Genomic DNA, 21853 nt, shown 5'->3' on the forward strand with positions numbered 1-21853 from the left:
TGTTTTCCCATTTAATGATATATGTGTCAAAGGACGGACAAAAAAGGAGACCTGTTTTGTTGCCCCTAGCTGCCAGTCATCTCACAAAACTCAACATTTCTCTTTAAATGTCATTCAGTGATTCAGTTCAAATGCTCTACTTAAAAAAGCAGATGTTCTATTGCCTTAGGACTAAATTGGAACTCAGCTTGCCTGAGCCCCAAGATGGATGGTGTCCCAGTGGTGTTACTGTAATGTTTAATGCTTGAATGAGCAATCCTGAATGTTGAGTCAGCAGCCTATATTTCTGTGAATGAAGGAAATGCATGCAAAGAGATGAAGGAAAGAGTTAATTTGAGTGAATAGCAGAGTGATTAAAATATTAGTCTGTATTAAGTGACTGAAGAATAAATTGAAGCTTACCAGTAAAAAATGTATTGGAGAATTTAGAAAAGGGAACTCTGAAATACAGGAGGGAAAATAGCTGGGCAAATGAAAAGAGACACCAGATGTCTAAGTTACTTGGATTGTCCAGTAGCAGTAATGAACTAATCAGAGCTGTGAAAAACACAGTCATAGCTGTTATCACAACTATTGAGTTGGCCAGAGAATTTCTCTGAGTATAGATGGTTTAAGATCATTTTAGTGTCCTATGGTTGTGTAGGAAGCTAAATATAGGAGTGTCTTATGTTTTGAGGTTACAGTATAGATATGTCATACATATATGGCTTGCTTCTTGTAAAAAAGTGTAAAGCAATTTTGAGGTTAATACAGGTCTATTTTGATACTAAAATTTCAGGTTGAGTGGTAATGGAAAAGGTTTTTGGTTTTTTTTTGCTAGTTGACAGCAGATTGTCTCTTTACATGGGTTTCTGCAGTGTTCAGTTGTAACTAATTAATAACTATTTGTACAGTGAAAACCAGAAGGTTTATTTTTTATCTTTTAATAATTCCGGTGGCTTACTTCATGCAGGGAGCTTACTTTAATCCTTTTTTCCTCCTCCACTGTGTTCTGAGGCTTCCTTAGCATGAATGTGTAGACAGCAGTGGTAGGAAAGGTTGCCATAAATGCTGTGTCTTTTCTTTTTCTAATGCAGTTGTAACCATAATTAAGAGGTAAATGCAGTCAAGTTATGTCAAACAATAGGGTTCATTTCCAAGATTCTGAGAAAACTATCAATTTTATTTTCACCTACTCTTCCTTTTATGTATTTTTTGAGTAACAAAAATTATCAATTGTGATTAAACATAGTTCTGCTGGATCTTCCTGTTCAGCCTTCAACTGATATTATGGGTTTTGGACACAGTTCTTCAGCTACAGCCCAACACCTTCCATTTAGATTTTATGATCAGTCACGGCGTGGTAGCAGTGATCCTACAGTACAACGCTCTGTTTTTGCATCTGTTGACAAAGTTCCAGGTAAGATTAGCATTCCTTAACAAGCAACTTCTGCTTGTGATTTGAATCTGCAACAGCTGAACTGTAACTTGAATGAGCTATGAAAAGCTTACTGTGATAGGTTTCTGAACACACAACTCCAGGATAAGACTTATGGAAAAAGTTACTCTTAGAGAAACAATACCTGGGTGTGAATTCCAGGTATGTTGTGAGGAATGTCTGCGGCAGTTCGTCCAACTACACTGGAAGTGTCTTAATGCGTTGCCTTCCTTTACAAGTTGAGTTAGTTTAAATTGTTCCACATACTCAGTATTTATGCAACGTCTTCAGTTGCACATAGTTCCTTTTTAATTTGGTTATGATCATTTTTTTGCCAGTTTGAAAAGTAGCTGGGATACTGTGCACTGCTTCATTTACCTTACAGGCAGCAAAACAGAAAAGGGCCACAGCTACTTAACTTGAACAGTAGCACAGAGCATCAGCTTGGAACTGGGGTTAAAGGTAGTTTGTTCAACCAACCACATAGTTACTTTGAATTCCAGGAAATGGAAACTTCTATTGTATGCACATGCAATTCAGGAAGAAAAAGTATTTTGAAGTTTTATTTGATACTAAGTACAAGAAACCGGGCACAGAACATGAAGTATTTCACATTCTGCTTTTTTGGAATGCATTTTATAACAGCCAATAGTATAATGAAACTGGATTGCTACACTATTTTACATCTGGTTACAAAATGAATATCAAAGGCCTCTTCCTTCTCCCCTTTTCTTCACTAATGAGTGTATGAGGTTTCCTAGTTCCAAGCCATTTTTCACAGGAATCTCTTTGTGTTTATCCTTTAATCAGGCTTGGAGTGGTTTTCACTTTGAGAGTGATTTTGCTCCTTTTAAAAAAATTATTGAACAAGTTGTAACTACCTTTGTGTGTTAATTTCTTAATGCTACAGCTTTAAGTGATGCTTGAGAGTTCTGCAAATGTCATATAGTCTGTTAATTTGATTATACTTGTAAGCAAGAAGTTATGCTTTCCTTCAATGATGGTGGGTTTTGCCAATTTAAGGGAGAACCATTGTTTTCGCAATATTTTTAGAACATGAATCACTTTCCTTAGTAGGACCACGTCAGCTGTACGTCCAGGGTATGTCTTAAGAAATTGACAGTGATATAAACGTTTTCACCCCTCCTGCAAATTTCACTCTGTGGAGAATTTTACTACAACTGTTGAATCAGTTTGCTAATCTGTCTTCTCACTGAATGTAGAGTTTTCAAGAACTTTTATTTCAGCCTGGTCTGCCCTCAGTCTCTGTTGTAGCAGCGCTACTATTTAAGATTATTTGGAAGCAAATATTTCAATGTAAGGACATGTGTTAGGTTTTGCCAATTTAAGCTTTCATTTAGAGAAATAACTTTCTGTTTGGTACTGTTGTGCCCCTCCTCCTCTGTAGGCTTCCTAGTTTTCTTCTCAGTTTGGAATGGATCTGAACTTCTGAATTTCAGACCTATTGACAAGACATCCTTCTGCAAGAGACATCCTTCTGTTACAGCTTAGAGCATCATAAAGAGATAGGGAAGCACTAAGCTGGGACTATCACTCCCCTTTTGTAATTACTACCAGTCCAGGATAACCCTTGATATGTGGGACAGATTTTAGAAGTAGATAGAACTGTTCAGGAGAGGGAATATGTAAGAAGTGAAAGAAAGCCACTCTACACCTCCAGCCAACAGAGAATTAGAATTTGAAGTTCCCTTATAGTCATTGCTAACAGACTAAGAAAACAGAAGTGAATCATGAAGTATATTGACAATGCCACAGGATGTTTATGTAATGAATAATAATATGTGTATGTATGCATCTCTCAGGATTATTTTTTTCATAAATATATAAAATTATATTGTGTATAGATGTTTATATATATACAAAGCCAAAAGTGATTGGCCTGGAATTTGATGGATTTCTAAATACTGTTAAGTGCATGGGCTGCGTAACTTCTGGGAATAGTAATACAGAGGAAAATTACTTCAGATCACCTTTTCATTCAGTGTCATATTTTAGAAATCACTAAGAGTCTTTTCTTTTTTGCTGCTGTGCAATGAGGGGATGCATCATGCTTCCTCCAGTCTATCTGTCATGGCACCAAATGTGCATTGGAAAAAAAAATACCAAAGAGATTAATGAGATTTAAAAGAAATGATAATAATATCCACAACAAAACAAAACACTATAAAGAATTGTAACAACTGATATTATAGAAACTAAGTATTAAGTTTCTCCTGTCTGACCCTTTTGGTTGATTTCTAAGTGAACAGAAATCTTGCATCATAAAGATTAAAGTTCAAGGATTCTTACTCGGCAGCAAGGACTACCAACAAGAAAGGCATTCATTATTAATAATGAAAAAAAAGTCGTATCATTTTTCATCTTACCCAGGGAGGAAAAGGACAAAAAGACATCTACACATTAAGCTGTATAGCTAACCCATTCTGTCCTCCCATAGTAATGGAAGAGAGCAGACTTTGGCCTCTTCAGGAACCTGCTTAGCAAGGTTCCATGGGATATAGCCCTAGAGGGCAGGGGGACCCAGGACTGTTGGGTGATATTCAAGGATCACCTGCTACAAGCTCAGGAGTGTTGCATCCCGACTAGAAGGAAGTGCAGCAGGAGGGCCAGGAGACCTCCTTGGATGATAAGGAGCTGCTGAGAAAAAAATCACAGGAAAAAAGAGGCTTATAAAAGGTGGAAGCAAGGACAGGTGGCCTGGGATGAATACAGGGATGTTGTCTGGGAAGTTAGGGACCAAGTTAGGAAAGCTAAGGCCAAGTTAGAGCTAAACTTGGCAAGGGATGTTAAAGATAACAGGAAGCGATTTTATAGGTATGTAGCGGCTAAAAAACAGACTAGGGACAACGTGGGCCCCCTCCAGAATCTGTCAGGAGAACTGGCTACCCTGGATTTGGAGAAGGCTGAGGTTCTGAATGGCTTCTTTGCCTCGGTCTTCACTGGCAAAGGCTCTGACCGCAGCACCCAAGTGTTGGAAGGTGGATGAAGGGACTGTGAAAACCTAGACCTTGGGCCCACTGTAGGGGAGGATCTGGTTCGAGACCATCTTAAGAACCTGAATGTACACAAGTCCATGGGACCTGATGAAATCCATCCGTGGGTCCTGAAGGAGCTGGCGAATGAAGTTGCAAAGCCACTGGCCATCATATTTGAAAAATCATGGCAGACAGGTGAAGTTCCTGATGACTGGAAAAAGGGAAATATAACCCCCATTTTCAAGAAGGGGAAAATGGATGACACAGGGAATTACAGACCAGTCAGTCTCACCTCTGTGCCTGGCAAAACCTGGGAGCAGATTCTCTTGGAAGGCATGCTAGGGCACATGAAAAACAACAAGGTGCTTGGTGACAGCCAGCATGGCTTTACTAGGGGAAAATCCTGCCTGACCAATTTGGTGGCCTTCTATGACGGGTCTACAAAAGTGATGGACAGGGGTGGAGCAGTTGACGTCATCTACCTGGACTTGTGCAAAGCTTTCGACACTGTCCCACATGACATCCTTGTCTCTAAATTGGAGTGTCATCAATTTGATAGGTGGACCACTTGGTAGATAAAGAACTGGCTGGATGGTCGCACTCAAAGAGTTGTGGTCAACAGTTCAATGTCTGGCTGGAGACCAGTAATGAGTGGTGTCCCTCAGGGATCGGTGTTGGGACCGGTCTTGTTTAACATCTTTGTTGGTGACATGGACAATGGAATTGAGTGTGCCCTCAGCAAGTTTGCCGATGACACCAAGCTGTGTGGTTCTGTTGATACGCTAGAGGGAAGGAATGCCATTCAGAGGGTCCTTGACACACTTGTGAGGTGAGCTGCTGCCAACCTCATGAAGTTTAACCATGCCAAGTGCAAGGTCCTACACCTGGGTCAGAGCAATCCCAGGCACAGCTACAGGTTGGACAAAAAGGAAATTCATGGTAGTCCTGCGGAGAAGGACTTGGGGGTGTTGGTGAGCAAATGAACATGAGCCAGCAGTGTGCACTCACAGCTCAGAAAGCCAACCGTATCCTGGGCTGCATCAAGAGGAGCGTAACCAGCAGGTCGAAGGAGGTGATCCTGCCCCTCTACTCTGCTCTCGTGAGACCTCACTTGGAGTATTGTGTGCAGTTCTGGTGTCCTCAACATAAAAAGGACATGGAACTGTTAGAACAGGTCCAGAGGAGGACCACGAGGATGATGAGGGGACTGGAGCACCTCCCATATGAAGACAGGCTGAGAAAGTTGGGGGTGTTCAGTCTGGAGAAGAGAAGGCTGCGTGGAGACCTCATAGCAGCCTTCCAGTATTTGAAGGGGGCCTACAGGGATGCTGGGGAGGGACTCTTCATTAGGTACTGTAGTGATAGGACAAGGGGTAACGGGTTGAAACTGAAACAGCAGAGGTTTAGACTGGTTATAATGAAGAAATTCTTTATTGTTAGGGTGGTGAGGCACTGGAATGGGTTGCCCTGCGAGTTAGTGAATGCTCCATCCCTGTCAGTGTTCAAGGTCAGGTTGGATGAAGCCTTGGGTGATATGGTTTAGTGTGAGGTGTCCCTGCCCATGGCAGGGGGATTGGAACTAGATGATCTTGAGGTCCTTTCCAATCCTAACTATTCTATGATTCTATGAGTTTATGAGCACTGTTCTGCAAAGCCTTTAGGCAGGCAATCCTCCTGAATCCTAGCAGCTTTTCACAGGATAGACAGATTAACTCTTGTTTATTTCTTCTACCATTTTGGTGAGGATGGAAGGTTTATCCTTCCTTGGAAGTGCAAACCATTTGTGGACAAAGAATGCTTTGGATGGGTATAGCTTTTCCCATCACTATAAGGGAAACAAAATACACTGATATAAAAACTCCTATACGAATGGCTTTAGTATCTGTTCCAAAACCAACTTTTATTCACTTTAAGAGATGTCTTTGCCTCACTTCTGTGGTCACAAGTCCATTGATTATTCCTTGTTTCCCATCCTAACCGGTATTTCAAAATATGAAGTATGCATGAGAAGCCTAATGCATGTTTGCTGTATTAAAAACTCTATGTATCAGTGGCCCTGAGTGCTATAGAAGTCTTTCACAATTGAGATAGTTTAGTTTGTGGTTAACTTTTTGCAGACTATCAGGCGTCACTGTGTGTGACCTCCGTTTAACTTACCTAAATGATTGTAGAAGATCAGTCAGTTGGGTTTCTGAAATAAAATACATGAGTTTATTAACACTTATGAAGTAATTAGCTGCTTCACAAACTGTTTTATTTTTAAATAAAATAGATGTCTCCTGCAGTGGTGGTTATTTAATTCTTTCAAATGATGTTCATCTTGGACATAATGAATTGTAACTTCAGATAAGAGAAAAGCTTGATAAAAGTGGAATTCACCCATCTAAAACTGTGATGCAAGTACTACGGCTGTTCAGATGGCATTGTGTTTCTGCAAGTGTTTTGAGTCTAGTTCTTGTGTATAAGGATGGGAAGTAGAAGGTAAGAAGTGGGACTGCAGATTAGGTCAGATTGTTAACAGGGCTGATGTTTGTTAGCTTTTGTTTCTTCCTTTCTTCCTCCCTTCTAGGTTGGTTTTTTTTTTTTCTGTGCAACACAACCTGTCAGTGTGTGTTGCTGCTAACAGCATTTTCCTGATATGTCATGTCTGTGTGTTAAAGCTTTCATGTGCTTCTTGTAATGACTTCATTTAAATTGTTTTGACTGGCTGCCTGCTGCATGGCACCAGCAAATTCCCCATTTAGGATATCCTGTGAATGAATCCAATGCCGTGGGAGATTCCCCATATAAAAAAATAAAGAAATGTGCAACGGTGCATTTGCTTTCATACCTGATTGTCAGATGCTTTCCTCTTCAGTGTTTACTATGCAGTTGAAGGCAACGAGTAAGTACATTGTTAGGTGTTTTGCAGTGCATATTGTGGCTACTTTCAGTAATTCAGGGGACTGCCAATATGAAGTCAATTTAGCACCACTCTAATGCAATATAATGCACTTCCTCTTTCTCAATTTGTTCATGTGGGTTAGTTCTTTCAAGCTAATTATTAACTCATAAACTTCATTGTCCTATTTTGCAGGTTTTGCTGTAGCCCAGTGTATAAATCAGCACAATCCATCACCACTCTCATCACCATCACCTTCCAGTGGCAGTGGGAGTACGGGGCGTTGTGATTCAGTGGCTGCAAGTTCAGCGTCCACCCCTTCTGCTGCACAGAGCCCATCAGGTATTAAATAATGATTTTCAGCCTAGGCACATTAACTGATATAGGATAAATCTATAGGATACTGTAAAATTAAGTTAATATTTTACTAGATTAAAAACTATAGGGCTTTATGGTTTCAGATCACATGATCATTCAACTAAACTGGTTAAAGTAAATTGTGGAGCCTTCTGGAACACTAATAAATACTTGGCATCTTTCAGCAGTGATTTTTTTTTGTACTGGTGAAATAATGTCCTGCTTGTCTGACTTGTCTCCTAGCACATACAACTTAAAAGGTTGTTGTTTGTTTTTAAACTGAAGTATTGCTTTGCATGAATTTGTAATGTATACTGTTAGCCTTTCACCACAGTGGCTAGGTTGAACTCCACATTAAGCATCTTTTTTGAACTGAGTGATATTTGCTTCTGTGTTTATCTGATACTCATGTTGACTTGTATTAATGGCTCAAACATGAAATACTTGAGAACAGTTATTTAGGATGCTAATGTTGTAAAGCTTTTGCAATAACGCTCTTCTAGCTGAAGCCATCACATTTGAGGAGCCTGTTTCACTGGTGCAGAAGCAGCTGCCATATAAGTATACTGACAGTGTAACTTTCATTAATGTAGCTACTACCATGTGTTTGTGTGGTCAGTATATTTAGTGAGTATGTTTATACTGGGACTTTGTGTTGCGTTAGAATGCCTTCATTCCTCCTTTTTTTGTGTAGCATTTATAGAGAATTTGTAATGGTGGTTGTTCTGAGTGCAAATTACGTGTGAGGTAAAGCCTCAAGCTGGAGACTAAACAATAAGTAACTCCTGAAGGATACATCCCAAAGTGTTTTCATGCTGGAACAGACCTACTCTCAGTTTAGTTATAAAGCAATAGAGGTAGCTTGATTCTCAAGACCTTTTAAAACAGACCCCTCATTTAACAGTCACTTCCACTGTTAACCGCTCCTTGGAATTGTTCTGGTTCCCCCTTCTAAGATGTACATTTTGCCTTTATTGGAAAGCTCATGTAGATGTAAGCTTTATTGCAGTTCTACAGGAAATTGTGCAATCTTTGTTGGGCATTTAGTATATTGTAGATTTTGTTGAACAGCATCAGAAGATCAATGTACATTTTATGTCGAAAGTGACTAACCCTGCAAAAAATGTTACTGGAAAGGATAAGAAAGGTTACTTAGGAAGTTTATGAATGATATGCAAAGCATTCTAGCACTCAGAATCTAGATTAAAGCAAATCTATTGCTGTAAGAGACATATAGTCAAAATATTCCTGCAACATGTGTAATTCAAGAACATAATTTGGAATATTTTTCTATATGCAGTCTATTAAAAAATTTGGTAGGACCTTTATTTTCTGTGTTGGTAACTGACTACTGTTACCCAGTCTCTTGATGGCCTAGATAATATGTGGTGTTTACCCAGAGAAGTGGTACGTATTGTCTAAAGTCTCAGTATAAGTTTGCACCACAAGAAATCATTTGTTTGACTGCATCTTTCTCCTTTGCAGTGTAAAAAATCTAATTTATGATTGCCTTTCTGTTTGCATCCTCTATGATGAGGAAGTGAAATGCAACTGCAAGTTCTTGGCAGCAGTGATGACAGAAAACTGGGGTAAAGGAAATGAAAATTAAAAATGTAAATTATTTTTGTTGCCAGAAGCAACATATTAGTTCAAAGAAATATCCAGCAAGACCATACTCCATGTTTCAAACTGAGTACACCCAGAGCACATAATTGCTTATCTAGCATAAAAAGATAGTGCCTTATAACCAGAGACTATAGTTAAAATCTACTTACACAATATGTTGGCACCTGTATAACATAAAGTTCTGTTTGTTTCCTGGAATTCCTGGTGGCAGGAGGCTGCTTATTGTTTTCAGGAAAAAAAAAAAGTAAATTCTTTCCCTAGCTCCCCAAAAACCTAAAAAATCCACAAAAACCCCAAACAACACACACACACACAAAATACCAAAAAAACCCCACCAACCAAAAAAGAGGGGAAAGTTGTTTTTTTTAAATGTCTGGTTTCAGTCTGCACATTACCAGTTAGGTTGCATGAACTGACCACATTTAGTATGATCTGTGGCTTAATCATAAAGCATGTTCAAAATGCCACGTTAGGCAGGAAAACAGTCTTTAGGTGAGTTTTGGTGTTTTGTACATGATCTAGGTGCAGTGATGTAGATGCTTTAGAAAATGTAGTTGTGAAAATACAATTCTGTCCCACACCACTATGTGCAAAGTCTGTGGAAATGAATGTGAAAATGTGCATCAGCCACTAAAGTCCCAGGTCAGCAGCTTACATTAGGCTGCTGCAGGGATGACTTCTGAGCTCAGCTCCTGGATTTTGTACTGCTAACTACTTGGAGAGCAGTAACAAAGAGGAAGACAGTGACTGTACGTGCACGAGCAAGTAATTCAGTGCAGCTGGATGATGGACAGTTGGTACTGAGGTGCATGTATCTGATCTTCCTGTAGTTTACAAATTTTGTTGTGGACCATACTTACTCCACCCTTTAGGACCAGGCGTAATTGCCATGTATGTGATTGAAGGACCAGTTATTAGGTCAGATGTATGTTGCTATTCAGATTTGAAGTGTATTTGGTGCACAGCTGCAGCATATCATATAGTTTGGTTTCCTTGTGAATACACAGAAACTGTTCCTCAAATCAGACTAAAGCAGTAAGTGTACATAATTCTTCAAAGTTACTCTGTTGGTTAGTACCAAACTGCTAACGTAACTGCAGCCAGTGATGGACAAGTAATGTTTTAAGTAGTTGTCATGGTTTAAACCAAGTCCCCCAACTCCCGGAGAGTTAGGAAGGAGAATCCAAAGAATGTAGCCCCCACGGATTGAGATAAGAACGGTTTAATTGCTAAGGCATAACACAAAACCCCTACTGCCATTTACTACTACAAATAATAATGATACAGCAAACAGCAAGTGAAAAGAATACAACACCCCACCAGCCACCGACCCATAAACTCACTCCACCCTGCCTGGCCGAGCACCATGTGCTCCCTCCTCCATTTTCCTCCCGAGCTGTACCCCTCCAGCTTTCTCCTTCCCAGTATGCATTCTGGGCATCACGTGCTATGGTATGGAATACCTCATTGACTAGCCTGGGTCAGGTGTCCTGTCTCTCCTTCCTCCCGGACTCCCCTCCTCCACCTGGCTGGAAAAAACCTTGAACAAAAAACACCCTCAAAACATGCTCAAACCATGACAGTAGTTATAGCTGAGTGGTTAACAGTGTCTCAAGGTCTTTAGTATGGACTAGAGAGGGTGTTGAGATCCCTGGAGCAGGGTCTTTGCGGGGTGGAGGGAGGATTTTCTCCAACCCAGGGAGCTTTGTTGACACTTTTTGATGATCTTCAGTGTCAGATTAGTTCTTTTGTCAGTTCCTGGGACCAGTGCTTCTGCATGAACTGATTTGACCGCTTCACTGCAGGTTTGTAATATTTACAGTGTTTATATGTAATTGTGATCTATACTAGGAACTGTTGCTAGGAGCATAACGAAGAAAGAGATTATCCGTTTGGTATGTTCAGATAGCTGATCCGTAGGCTTCTGTGTGGACACAAGTACACTGCTGAAAGAAAAGATAGTGTTTTGGCCACTGTGTTGTATCAGGTTTTACTGATGACTCATTGATGTCGGGAAACAGTTGTTTGGTATTCACCCACTTGAATATAAAATAATCTGATTTTCCCTTAACCTGTTGAGGACAATTGAAAATAAACTGCCTTACTTGACTGTGAAGCAGAAGAGGAGGCTTGCATTATGTGAAGTGGCTCCTTCAAGGAGAAATTAACAAGTAGCTGGTTAACAGCTGTTACCTAGGTCTGTTTTATGCCCCAAGGTAGCACTTGAATGTTGCCACCATCTGTCACATTTGAATCTCCCTTCTCATTTTCCATTCCATTTTAAACACACTCACGTGAGCACACATGCTCTCTATCCCTCCTTCCTTCCCTACTCCCATGTTTGTTCTGGCAACTGCTCAGGTTGTTGACCATGAAGAAGAACCTGCTAGATTACTCAGAAACTTCAGTCAAGAATGCCAGACAAGGTAAAGGGGAGAGGTGTATGTGGACTTCCAGGAAACTCCCTCAGCTACCTTCCTTCCGAGAAACAACCTAAACCACAGCAGCTGTTTCTCCTGTACACTTGTGTTTATAGTGTCCTAAGCTACTGTCTGCTAACAGATTTTAAAAGTTTGGAGCTTGATACATCTGAGATGGTACTTATAATCTTCACAAAATTGTTTCAGGAAATAAGATTTAGACCATACACACTGACTTTTATTTAAAGCTGATAAATGAGAACAAAATACAGAAAAAATGCGTAATAGTTGAGAGAAAACAGTATTATAAGGTAGAGTATATATTAATAGTTCAACAGTAAAAATGCTTTCAAAAATGTTTCACAGAAAAGAAATTAATTTTGTGTTTTGTAGAAATCCTTCACTTGCTATCACTCCTGCCTGCATCAATCACACAGTATTTTAATGTGAGGAGGGAGTTTAACTGAGTTCACATAAAATTATGTGACTGCTGCGCATGTTTCAGTCACTGTAAGAGAATAGTTGTGGTATTAACAGCATTGTCATCAGTACAATAAGCTGTTATGATTCCTGAGTTTATCAGCTATCCTACCTGCTAATTGTCGCAATACTTCCTGGCACAGATATTTTAAAGCCTAGCAGCTCCCCTATTTGCAGTATTTGGGAATTAAGCCCTTTACAAGATCTCCATTCCTTAATACTGAGAAAACGGGAGTCATCCTTTAGAGGTAGCAGAAGGCCTAGCAAGACAGAAAAGGCAGTATCAGATTCTGCAAATGCTGCTATCAGGTTGTGGGGGTTTTTTCATTGTATTTACATATTTGTTTTTTTAGTTTAACATGTCCATTTGAAGTGTTGTGATGCATAAGGTAAAGTTGTTCTTTCGCTAGGCAGATTTTAATCATCAAGCTTCTGAGCTTGGAATACAGACTCTTCTTGGCTACACTTGTTGGAACCATGCTCTTCTTTAAAGTGCTTATTTATATATATGCCAAGGATTAAAATAAAGAAGCTCTCTTACTGTAAGTGAGCAGTCTTCCAGAATTATGTATGTGTAATGTCATCTACGCTGTATTTTATCACTTTTGAGGTTGTCTTAAGCTTTAAAATGCAATTGGCTTCAATACTTAAGAAAATGTTTACATGGGAGCAGTGGATATTGAGGACTTCGGAAGGGATTGATCTTCTACACTACTTACACTGTATTTCACACTACTGGCAGATATTGATGGTAAAAGGTCTAAAATAAGTACAGAGAGCTGTCCCTTGTTGCAGAGAATATATTCAATTCCAGTCAGCAAATTAAAATTTATATATTGCAAGGAGAGGAGGATTAATCAAGCATGGAGAGCCTGTAAGAGCAGTGCTTGCCATCTTACTAAAACCATCCCTGTCTCTTGCCTTTATAATCAGTAACGTAAATGTGGTTTGATCTCCTCTGTTCTATGATGCTAGTGATTTTCTAACTAGGTGACGAAATACTTTTGTTTCTAGAAAGTTACTTTTCTAGAAACTTACTGTGCACCAAGCATCATCATCTGAACTGCTGCTATCTTTAAAAACACTAACATAAACCAAATCTAATACTTCAGTTTCGTATTATAGAGTATTAGGGCTGAATGGTCTGAAGTATTGTCACATGCATGGTAGTGCACCTTTTATAATTTGTGGCCAGTGGATATCAGAGTAATTCTCTGTCACCAGAATTGGTGATAAACAACTGCTCTAAAGATTTCTAAAGCATGTGAGTAGATTGTAATGCAAATAAGTGCCTGCTAATCCTTCCTCTGTGTAAATACTGTTGGTGTTGCGAGACATAGCCCAAACCTCCTTTTATGAACATTTCCAGATAGGTAAGCAAAAACTTAACTTCAGTTAAACTCACTTATTCCTAAAGAATTAATGATTCCAGCTTCAGAAGTATTTCCCAAACTTTTAAGATTCTTGGTGTGGTGTCAAATTGTATTCAAGATACCAGCAGTTATGGATGTGTCCTTGTCACTTATTCTTGTTACTACTCTAACATTTATCCTTTGTCTTCATTCCAGTTTCACTTCCTTGTTTCATTGTTAAAACCTTCATATGATATATCGCTGTGTTTTCCTCTAGTAAGGTCTGGCAGGAAAGGACGTCGGCGGGTGTTTAGTCTGTCGGAGGCTGACAGTCACGGTGGACACTGGGTTTAGGTCTTCAAGCAGCAGCTGCAACAGAAACTCACGCAATATCAATTCAGGCAGGTTCCTCCATAAGCTTTCAAAAGGCCATTGGCAGTTGATAGAACATGTTTGGTTTCCATGCTGACAGCAATGCTGGTGAGGTGGGAAAGTGAAGAAAGCATCATAAATCTTAGTCTCTACTGGTTTGGGGGTGAGGGGGTGGGATTGTAAAACAGTAATTAGCTGGTTCTGAAAGCATTATCTGCAGTTTCTCCCATGTTTGTTGGTTCTCTTGACAAAGATGGAAATTCTGCTCTCAAGCCTCCAGCTTCAAAGCAGCTATGTCTTCATTTGCACAGGGGCAGTCATGTCTGTAGTGGAATGTATTAAGTCACAGGCTCCTGAATGGACAGTAATGCAGGTATTTGGCTAGCAACAATAAATCTATAGCTTGGGTAAAATGGACAAGCATTCAGCATAAGACTGTCCTTGGACTATGATGGCACAAGCTCAATATTTCTATGATCATCAAACTCAGGCAGATGGGTTTATGGACTGTTTAATTGCCTGAGGAGGTGTGGAGGGGAAACAGATGCAAAAACCACAGAAATACACTTGAGGCTACCTTTTTATTTACATAACCTGTTTTAAGTTGTGTCTAATGTAATTTTATTTTCTGTCATGGCATGAAGATATTTTTTCTGTTAATATTATATAAACATCCCTTTTCATCTTTATTAGATTTACTTTGTACCTTTTCACCTCATATCCAGTTGTTTATATTTTTGTTATCCTTTCACAGTATGTTGCTGTACAGCTTAGGACATGTTTCTGCAGATTATATCCATTCTTTTCCTGTTCTTTTCTGTCTTCTTTCACTAATGATCATCCTTAATACAACAAAAGTTCAATGAATTTGTTTGGATTTTTTTGCTGTAATGGTAATATTAGTAGCATTACAGAAGTGCTGAAAACTATCTAAGGTTGCTGATGCCACTGCAACCAGAGATAGCTAATAATACCCAAAAACTTGCTAACCAACACCCTGTTTTCAAACCTTGTTTGATATTTAAATTTGGGGATGGGTGGGGGGTGTTTGTGAAAACTAAATGTTCATATCATGACTGTTTTAAGAAACTGATTTCACTTTCCCTGGTTTTGTTGCAGATCTAGCTTTTTATTTTTTCCCAGAACACTATTGCTTAAATAGATGGGGGCTGGGGAGAGATGAATAGAAGTGCTGTTCTCCCATATTAGGTGATATTTTTTTGGTATTTAAAAAGTAGAACATATTTTAGTAAGTGGAGATTTTATTCAGGTATAAATTACAATTATTTTTGCTCTTTTTGTCCAAAAGTCAAGCTGGAACCCTGTGTTAGGAGTTTGGGTTTTTCTGAAAGCCAGTTAGTATTTTTATGTGCAATATAGGCAGAAAATCCAGAATTATCCTAAACATATGATATATGTTTAGAGAACAAGATATATCTGGATGCCTTGAAACTCTTTTGAATCAAGAGCTTAATACCTGACTGGATTTGATAGACATTCTTTTAATAATCCCTCCTTGAATTTTTCTTTCAGCTATGGTATGTCTTTTTGCCAATTGCTTATTTCAGTTTCAAAGACTGAGAATTCAGATTTCACAAAATGTAAATTTATCTACCTGGATCCTTCTCAGAATTGAGTATGACTTCAAACGGCTTTGAAATTTTGAGCCTCAAAGATTTTCTCATTATTAATTACTTTCCTGAAGCCATGTATTCAATTAACTGGGAGATGTTACATGTGAAGACTTCTTACATCAAGAGAGTAGTCTTATTTTAGATTGGAGATTTCATCCCAACATGTGGGATCTCTGTATTCTGTTTTCTGTTTAGTTTCTTTCATCTGTAGACTAGGGTTGTTTTTCCCCATCCTTGTATCCAGAAGATATGGGAGATGATTATGACCTGGCAGAAGCATATAGGTGCAGTTTCAAGCTAAGTGTAAGCCTCAAGTAAGGGCCTTGATTGCTAAGGTTGAAGTACCATTCTCACAGCCATAGTTTATAGCTGTGACTGAAGAATAGGATTTTTAGTTAAGCATTAATCCAGAAGGGACAGTATATTGCAAAATAGTAGTGAAAGCTGTTGACCTATTCTAGACAATGTTAGAAATCCTCTCTCTCTCCCCTGCCCCTTTGTGTAGTGGTATTTGCTCTCTGCCACTGCAGGAACTAGGGGCAGCTTGCAAATACCTTATTATTTTGGCAGTAATGCCATGTTGGGTTACATACAGACGTCTGCCACTGTTATCCTTAAATACAGAGAAATACAATTTCAGAGAAAGAGAAATGAAGCTTGGACAGTGACTAAAGAAGTAGTGAAAGTAGAAGAGAGACACTTAATTTCTATCGATAGTAAGTAAAAGCAGGAGGGAAACATAGGAGAGTTCCAATTTTGTATTCTGTATAAATACTGCAGCTAAAATACTGAACAAGAGTATGTTTAGATTTTTTTGATATTTTTATCTTTTTTCTGAATGTTATTTCGGCCTTTTGGATAGAAAATTTGGACTTGTTGACTCCAGAGGTTTTTTTTTTAATTTTTTTTTTTAATAGGGACTTTTTTCAAATGCAATCTTTTTCTTTGTGGCAATAAGAAAGGAATCACTTTAGCATTAATTTATATCCTGTGTGAAAGGATTTGGGAACAGTACAGACTAACAAAAGAGTATGCACATCTGTCAATTTCAGTAAATGAAAGTATTGAGAAAATGTATTAATATTTGGAAAGGGGGGTGGAATTAGGAAATGAACTGCAGAGTCAGAAGTGAAATAAGCAGGACTGCAGTAGAAATGTGCTGTATATAACATTCCTGAGCAGAATGCGTTTGATTGCTAATTTACCAGAATGTCTCAAGTTTCTGAATCCTGAATTTTGGTGCATATTCATACTAGAATCAAGATTTAAAAAAAAAATTGGAAAAGAACATTTTATATTCTTTGAAGATTTTATACTTTCAGAAATGAAAATTGCTGCAAAGAGGCAAACTGTTCTGTGCATACTTTAATGTTAGTATTTTAGCTTGGAATTCAGAAAAATGAGACTTCATGTTTTTAGCAGTTAATTTTCCAAGCAAGTCTTGCATCACTTCCTCTGTTATCAATCGCTACATTCTCACTAAAGCTTCTCAACAGCTAAAAAGAAGAATCTGCAGAGTCACTTTGAATCTGTCCTTGTCTTTCAGAAATAACCAGTGATGTCTCCTTTATTTAAAAGGAGACCTTTTTTATAATCTATAAATTCTGGTTTTGTTAAAGTGAGAAGCTTTAGCCACTGATTCAACAAGTAAAACTGGGTAGGTTTCTTAAGTGAGAATACACCATTGTTTATCTTGGTTATCTTACCAGAAAGGTTAAAACCCTAAGAATTTTACTGTTGCCCACTGAAACCTTGCTGATATCCATTCCATTTTCAGCTTTGTTCTTCTTTGTTCATTTCTTTGTTTGTTTTTTTTTTTTTGCCTTATGTTCATGCTTTCTGTTCTTTTACAGGGTTATTTGGAATCAAATTGAAATGGAAATAATTTTAAGGTCACTGAATATTAAAAATAGAACCTAATTCTTCTGTATTCACTACATTGCCTTGTAGACTTTTCTGCAGATGCCTGTACACTTGAACACATGCTGTTTCTTACAAGAACTTTAAAAATGACCTGTCTTGAAGCTGGATACCTGTAACTTTAATGGCATCTATTACTCTAGTCTGAAAAGAAAAAAAAAATCCCTGACTTTTCTGGGCATACAGATATGGTTGCATTGCCTTATCCCCTCTATTCACTATCCATCTGAGCCAATTAGTTGAAAGTTAGTTAGGATTTTAAGGGGGAAAAGGGCAGTACAAATAGCTGTAAATGTTTTTTTGAAGTTGGAGAGGGCGGGTGTCATTGTGTGGGAAGGTGCAGTAACATCCCAGTTTTCTGTGGTAAGAAATGCTTATTTCCCATTTCATCTGGCTCTATGCTCCATGCTTAGGAGCACCAAAAAAAAAACAAACCACCAAAAAGTCATATAACACAAGCCTGTATAATAACAGGCCTGTTTTGCAGCATCTTTCAGTTACAGTAAGGACATCATTCTCCTTCCTGTTTTTCTATAGTTCTGCTTTCTATTGTTAAGGTGCCACTTAAATGTGGGGTTTTTTTTCCAGATTCTGAAATTTTGTAAGAAACAAGCCACTTCTTGGGAAAACTAGTTATACAGGGATTTGTTTTTTTAATTTCTAAAGAGCTTCCTGGTTCCTGGTATTGGGGTATCTATTCATTTTAGTCTGTACTAAATACTGGAGAGGCTTTTTTATTCTTCCCCTCACTTTCTTCTCTCTAGGAATATTTCTGATATTGCTGCATATTCTAATATTAAATGTGTAAAATTTTCTGGTTCCTAATCTGATTGCATTCCTCCTGGCATTTTATGTTATACCCTCATAATATTTTGTTTCATTTCTAATTACTAAAAAGTTAATGCTAAGCATAGTGCTTCACAGAACTGCATTTCCCACCCAATTATTCTGAAATATTTGTAAATAATAGCATACTGTTATCCTGAATGTACATAGTAAATTGAATGCTGATTTTTTTTTTTCTTTTCTTGGTGTTTTCTTTTATTAGATGATGCTTCAGCTCCAGAGCAGCCTCAGATGACCACTTCCGGTCAGACGATGTTGACTGATGAAACTCTGTCAGCTGTCTCAAAGTCTAGCAAGAATGCTGTAAAGAACAGTGACATAGAAACAGCAAACCTTTCTCCTAGCCTGATTCCTGCACAGCAGCCCACAATATCATTAATAACAGATGACAATACAGATGCACTAAGTGTAGAGTCACTCACACTAGTGCCACCAGTTGATCCACACAGCATTCGAACATTCAGCTGCATTCCTCAGTCCTCTTTGCAATCTGAAGCTGAAGTATGCAAGGTAAAAGAGGTGGAGGAAGAATGTTCTGACTAAAGCCAGCCTGCAGACTGTGATAAACAGTGAGCAAATGCAACCAAATTCTTTGTTGTTTTTTCCTTTGGGAGTGCAGATACTTCTTGAAGCCTCAGAGGCAGTCTGGTCCAGCAGAAGAGGTCCATCATGAAAGAGAATGTGGGCAGCTTTTAGAGTAAACATCAGATGTTCAGCATATTTAAGCAGAAGAAAAAAGCCTAACTTTTAAATCTGGACTAGTTGTTTCCTACTAATTTGTGTTATACAAGAATGTGAAAGTATGTCAGAGCACCTGCTTTCTTTCTAGTGTAGAGTTCCAGCTGCAGGAACTAAGTTAATTGTAAAAGGTCTACAGTATTATGGCAAAATGAAGACATTTTTGGATAACTGACTTCAGGATATTGTATCATTACTTCTCTGAAACTGGAGACATACCACTGACCAGAAAGAAATTATATATTGTAGTACAGCGATAACATTTCCATTTGAGATATGGTGTGTTCTTTCAGCTTGTTGTTTTGTTGTTTGTATTTCAAAATCTTAATCTCATTCATTTTGTGGAGGCCTGCACGATACCAGCAGGATTGGCCACTTTCAGTATTGTCTTTGTTTGGACTCCAGTCTTTAGTATTTGTGTTTTCTTGTATAATATTTATTTCCAGGTTTGATCCAAAGCAAGATATATATCAAATTATTATTTTTTTTAAGGTAAAAGCCTAAAATTTAATGACAAATGCTTACACAAATTAACATAAGGGAGTCTAGAGACTACTTCAAGTCTTTGGTTAATCAACTACAGAGAAATGTAAAATAGAGATTGCTATAACTTGTTTCTTTGCTTCTGACAGTCAAACTGCTACACTTCTGAGGAGTCATGATATCCTTTCTACTAAAAGACAACTTCTAGATAGAATCAGGTTAAAGAGGTTTTTTAAATTTTTCGTTTTTATGTAGGAAGGAGGTCATCACATCTAACTGATAATTCCTTTACAAGTCTGAAACTTGAAAGGTATTATGTAGGTCTTTTCCTGTCTGGGATAGTATCACAGTTAAACAACATTGCTACATAAAAATGATTCTGAGTTTATGCTTGCCTTACTTTGCTGCCTAGATTCTGATACCAAGTTGACAGTAGTGAAAAAGTGTTGATTAATATTTTGGAATGTTTGGAATGTTCCTTGCTAATGTGATACATAATTTAACATTAATGGAATCTGAGATTTCTCATCAATTTCCATGTGTGTTAATTAAAATTAGTAGTAAAATGAACAGACTTTCACTATTGCTCTTGAAAGCATTTTATGTTAGTTGCTAACCTTAACTCATGACCTAGATTATACAAAATGTCACTGTGCAGGCTGAGTTCACTTAAATAGAATTAATTTTAGACAGGAAAACCTTGATCTTTATATATCTAATTTCAAACTCAGTTCTAGCAAGATTAGGACCATGCACAAGGAGTCTTTATAATGGTGTGTATAATCTTACCTGTGAGCCGTACTGCACATGAAATGAGATGAAGGGAGAGAAAGCTGACTTTCTGCTTTTCATTGCCTTTGAGTGGCTTTTAAATCCCATGACCAGTTATCTACCGAGACCTTCACAGGAAATGACTGAGATAGATACTAGTTTTAGGAAAATTGAAGACTTGTCTACTGTCTAGTCTATTGCTGGTCAGGGGGTGGTAACGTAGAATCTCTTTTAGGAGTTCTATCCAAAAGCTCCCTGCAAAGATGAAGTTACATTAGAAAAGCTCTGATTGCACCGCTTTACCACTGTTGTTTCATAAACACAACTGGTACAAACCAAACCTATATCTCTGGTTATGCCACAGAAGCAGCTGATTTTTATTTTTTTTTTTTCCCTGTTATTTGCTTTCTGTATTAAGGCGTATGATATGACTGTGCTTCATGCTGCATTAGGAGATTTCAGAATGTAAAAGCTCTGGAGATGCTGAAGTAATCTGTCATCACCAGTCTGTTATCTCTGCAAGTACAGCATTCTGCAGTTCCTTGAAGAGTATTGCGTGTGTCTCATCCTTATCAGAAAAACTCTAGGGCTGTTTCCTTATCCCCCTTTCACTGTAAAAAGGAAACTCAACCAAGAAAGCTTGAGCACATCAGCCACAAATGTAATTTTTTTCTGAACAAAAGTTGATGACAGTCAGTGTAACATCCCTCTTTTTAATCAGATCCAAATACCAAGTTGCAAATGAGAGCAGCAGCTAAACAACTGTATATTCAGAAGACTCACTATTTTGGTGTAAGACTGCAGAGGGAGGTAGAATCACTCTAAAATAAATATAGAAATGCTCCAGAGAAAATGCCAAAATTTTGGATGCTAAATTTTTGTTTGTAGAGGCTATGCCTGTCTTCAGCCATATTCTCTTAACATAAAACAGTTCTATTTTTCTCTTCCTTTTGAGAAGAGAAGCCAAAGAAGCTAAGGCACACTAAATGTTACTTTGCTATTTTAGTGTCTGTGTTACTCATTTTATCAAATTTTACCAAAATATCACTTGTTTAAGAGAACTATGTGTTGCCTTCACTGTTAGGTTTCACTGCCTCTTGCTGGTTCCTTGGCTTTTCTGTCATTCAGTGATAACGACAATGAACAAGGCTCAAGCTTTTCATCTGTGAAGGTGTAATTGCAGCATACACTTGGTAATTTGGTAAAAGGGAGGGAAGAAACATTAGTGCCCATTTCTGATGTCTGTTTCACCATGGAAGTAATGCTTTTTTCTGCAAAAAATTGTTTTGCCGAAGTTCTTTGATGTAGGAAGAAACCAAAGTTTAAGCTTCCTGTGTTCCATTTTACAAGCTGTGTGGATTAAACCAAATTCATTAGAACTGTGCTCATATTTATTGATACTGAAAGCTGTATTTTGTCTGTGAAATAATGAATTATATATAAGGACTGAGGTCTTTTGTATTCCCCACTGCTAATTGATGATAAACTAAAATTCTGACTTCTCTTCCTTAAACTAAGCTGAGTTAAATAAGTAAATACAAAGTGACACCTGTTAAAGAA

The 21853-nt window shown here is 38.1% G+C and overlaps 1 protein-coding gene across 1 annotated transcript in view; it reads left to right on the top strand.

The window, feature by feature from the left end:
* The window catches only part of CLEC16A (C-type lectin domain containing 16A), a 73308-nt gene extending 53201 nt beyond the window's left edge, over positions 1 to 20107 (top strand). The window contains exons 21-23 of the mRNA XM_031050312.2: positions 1232 to 1399; positions 7490 to 7636; positions 18504 to 20107. Of these exons, the coding sequence (XP_030906172.2) occupies positions 1232 to 1399; positions 7490 to 7636; positions 18504 to 18844 (656 nt within the window). The 3' untranslated portion in view covers positions 18845 to 20107. The remainder of the gene's footprint in view (positions 1 to 1231; positions 1400 to 7489; positions 7637 to 18503) is intronic.
* Positions 20108 to 21853: the final 1746 nt, after the last annotated feature.

The sequence above is a fragment of the Melopsittacus undulatus genome, chromosome 8 (assembly GCF_012275295.1).
Source record: "Melopsittacus undulatus isolate bMelUnd1 chromosome 8, bMelUnd1.mat.Z, whole genome shotgun sequence".
Lineage (NCBI taxonomy): Eukaryota > Metazoa > Chordata > Aves > Psittaciformes > Psittaculidae > Melopsittacus > Melopsittacus undulatus.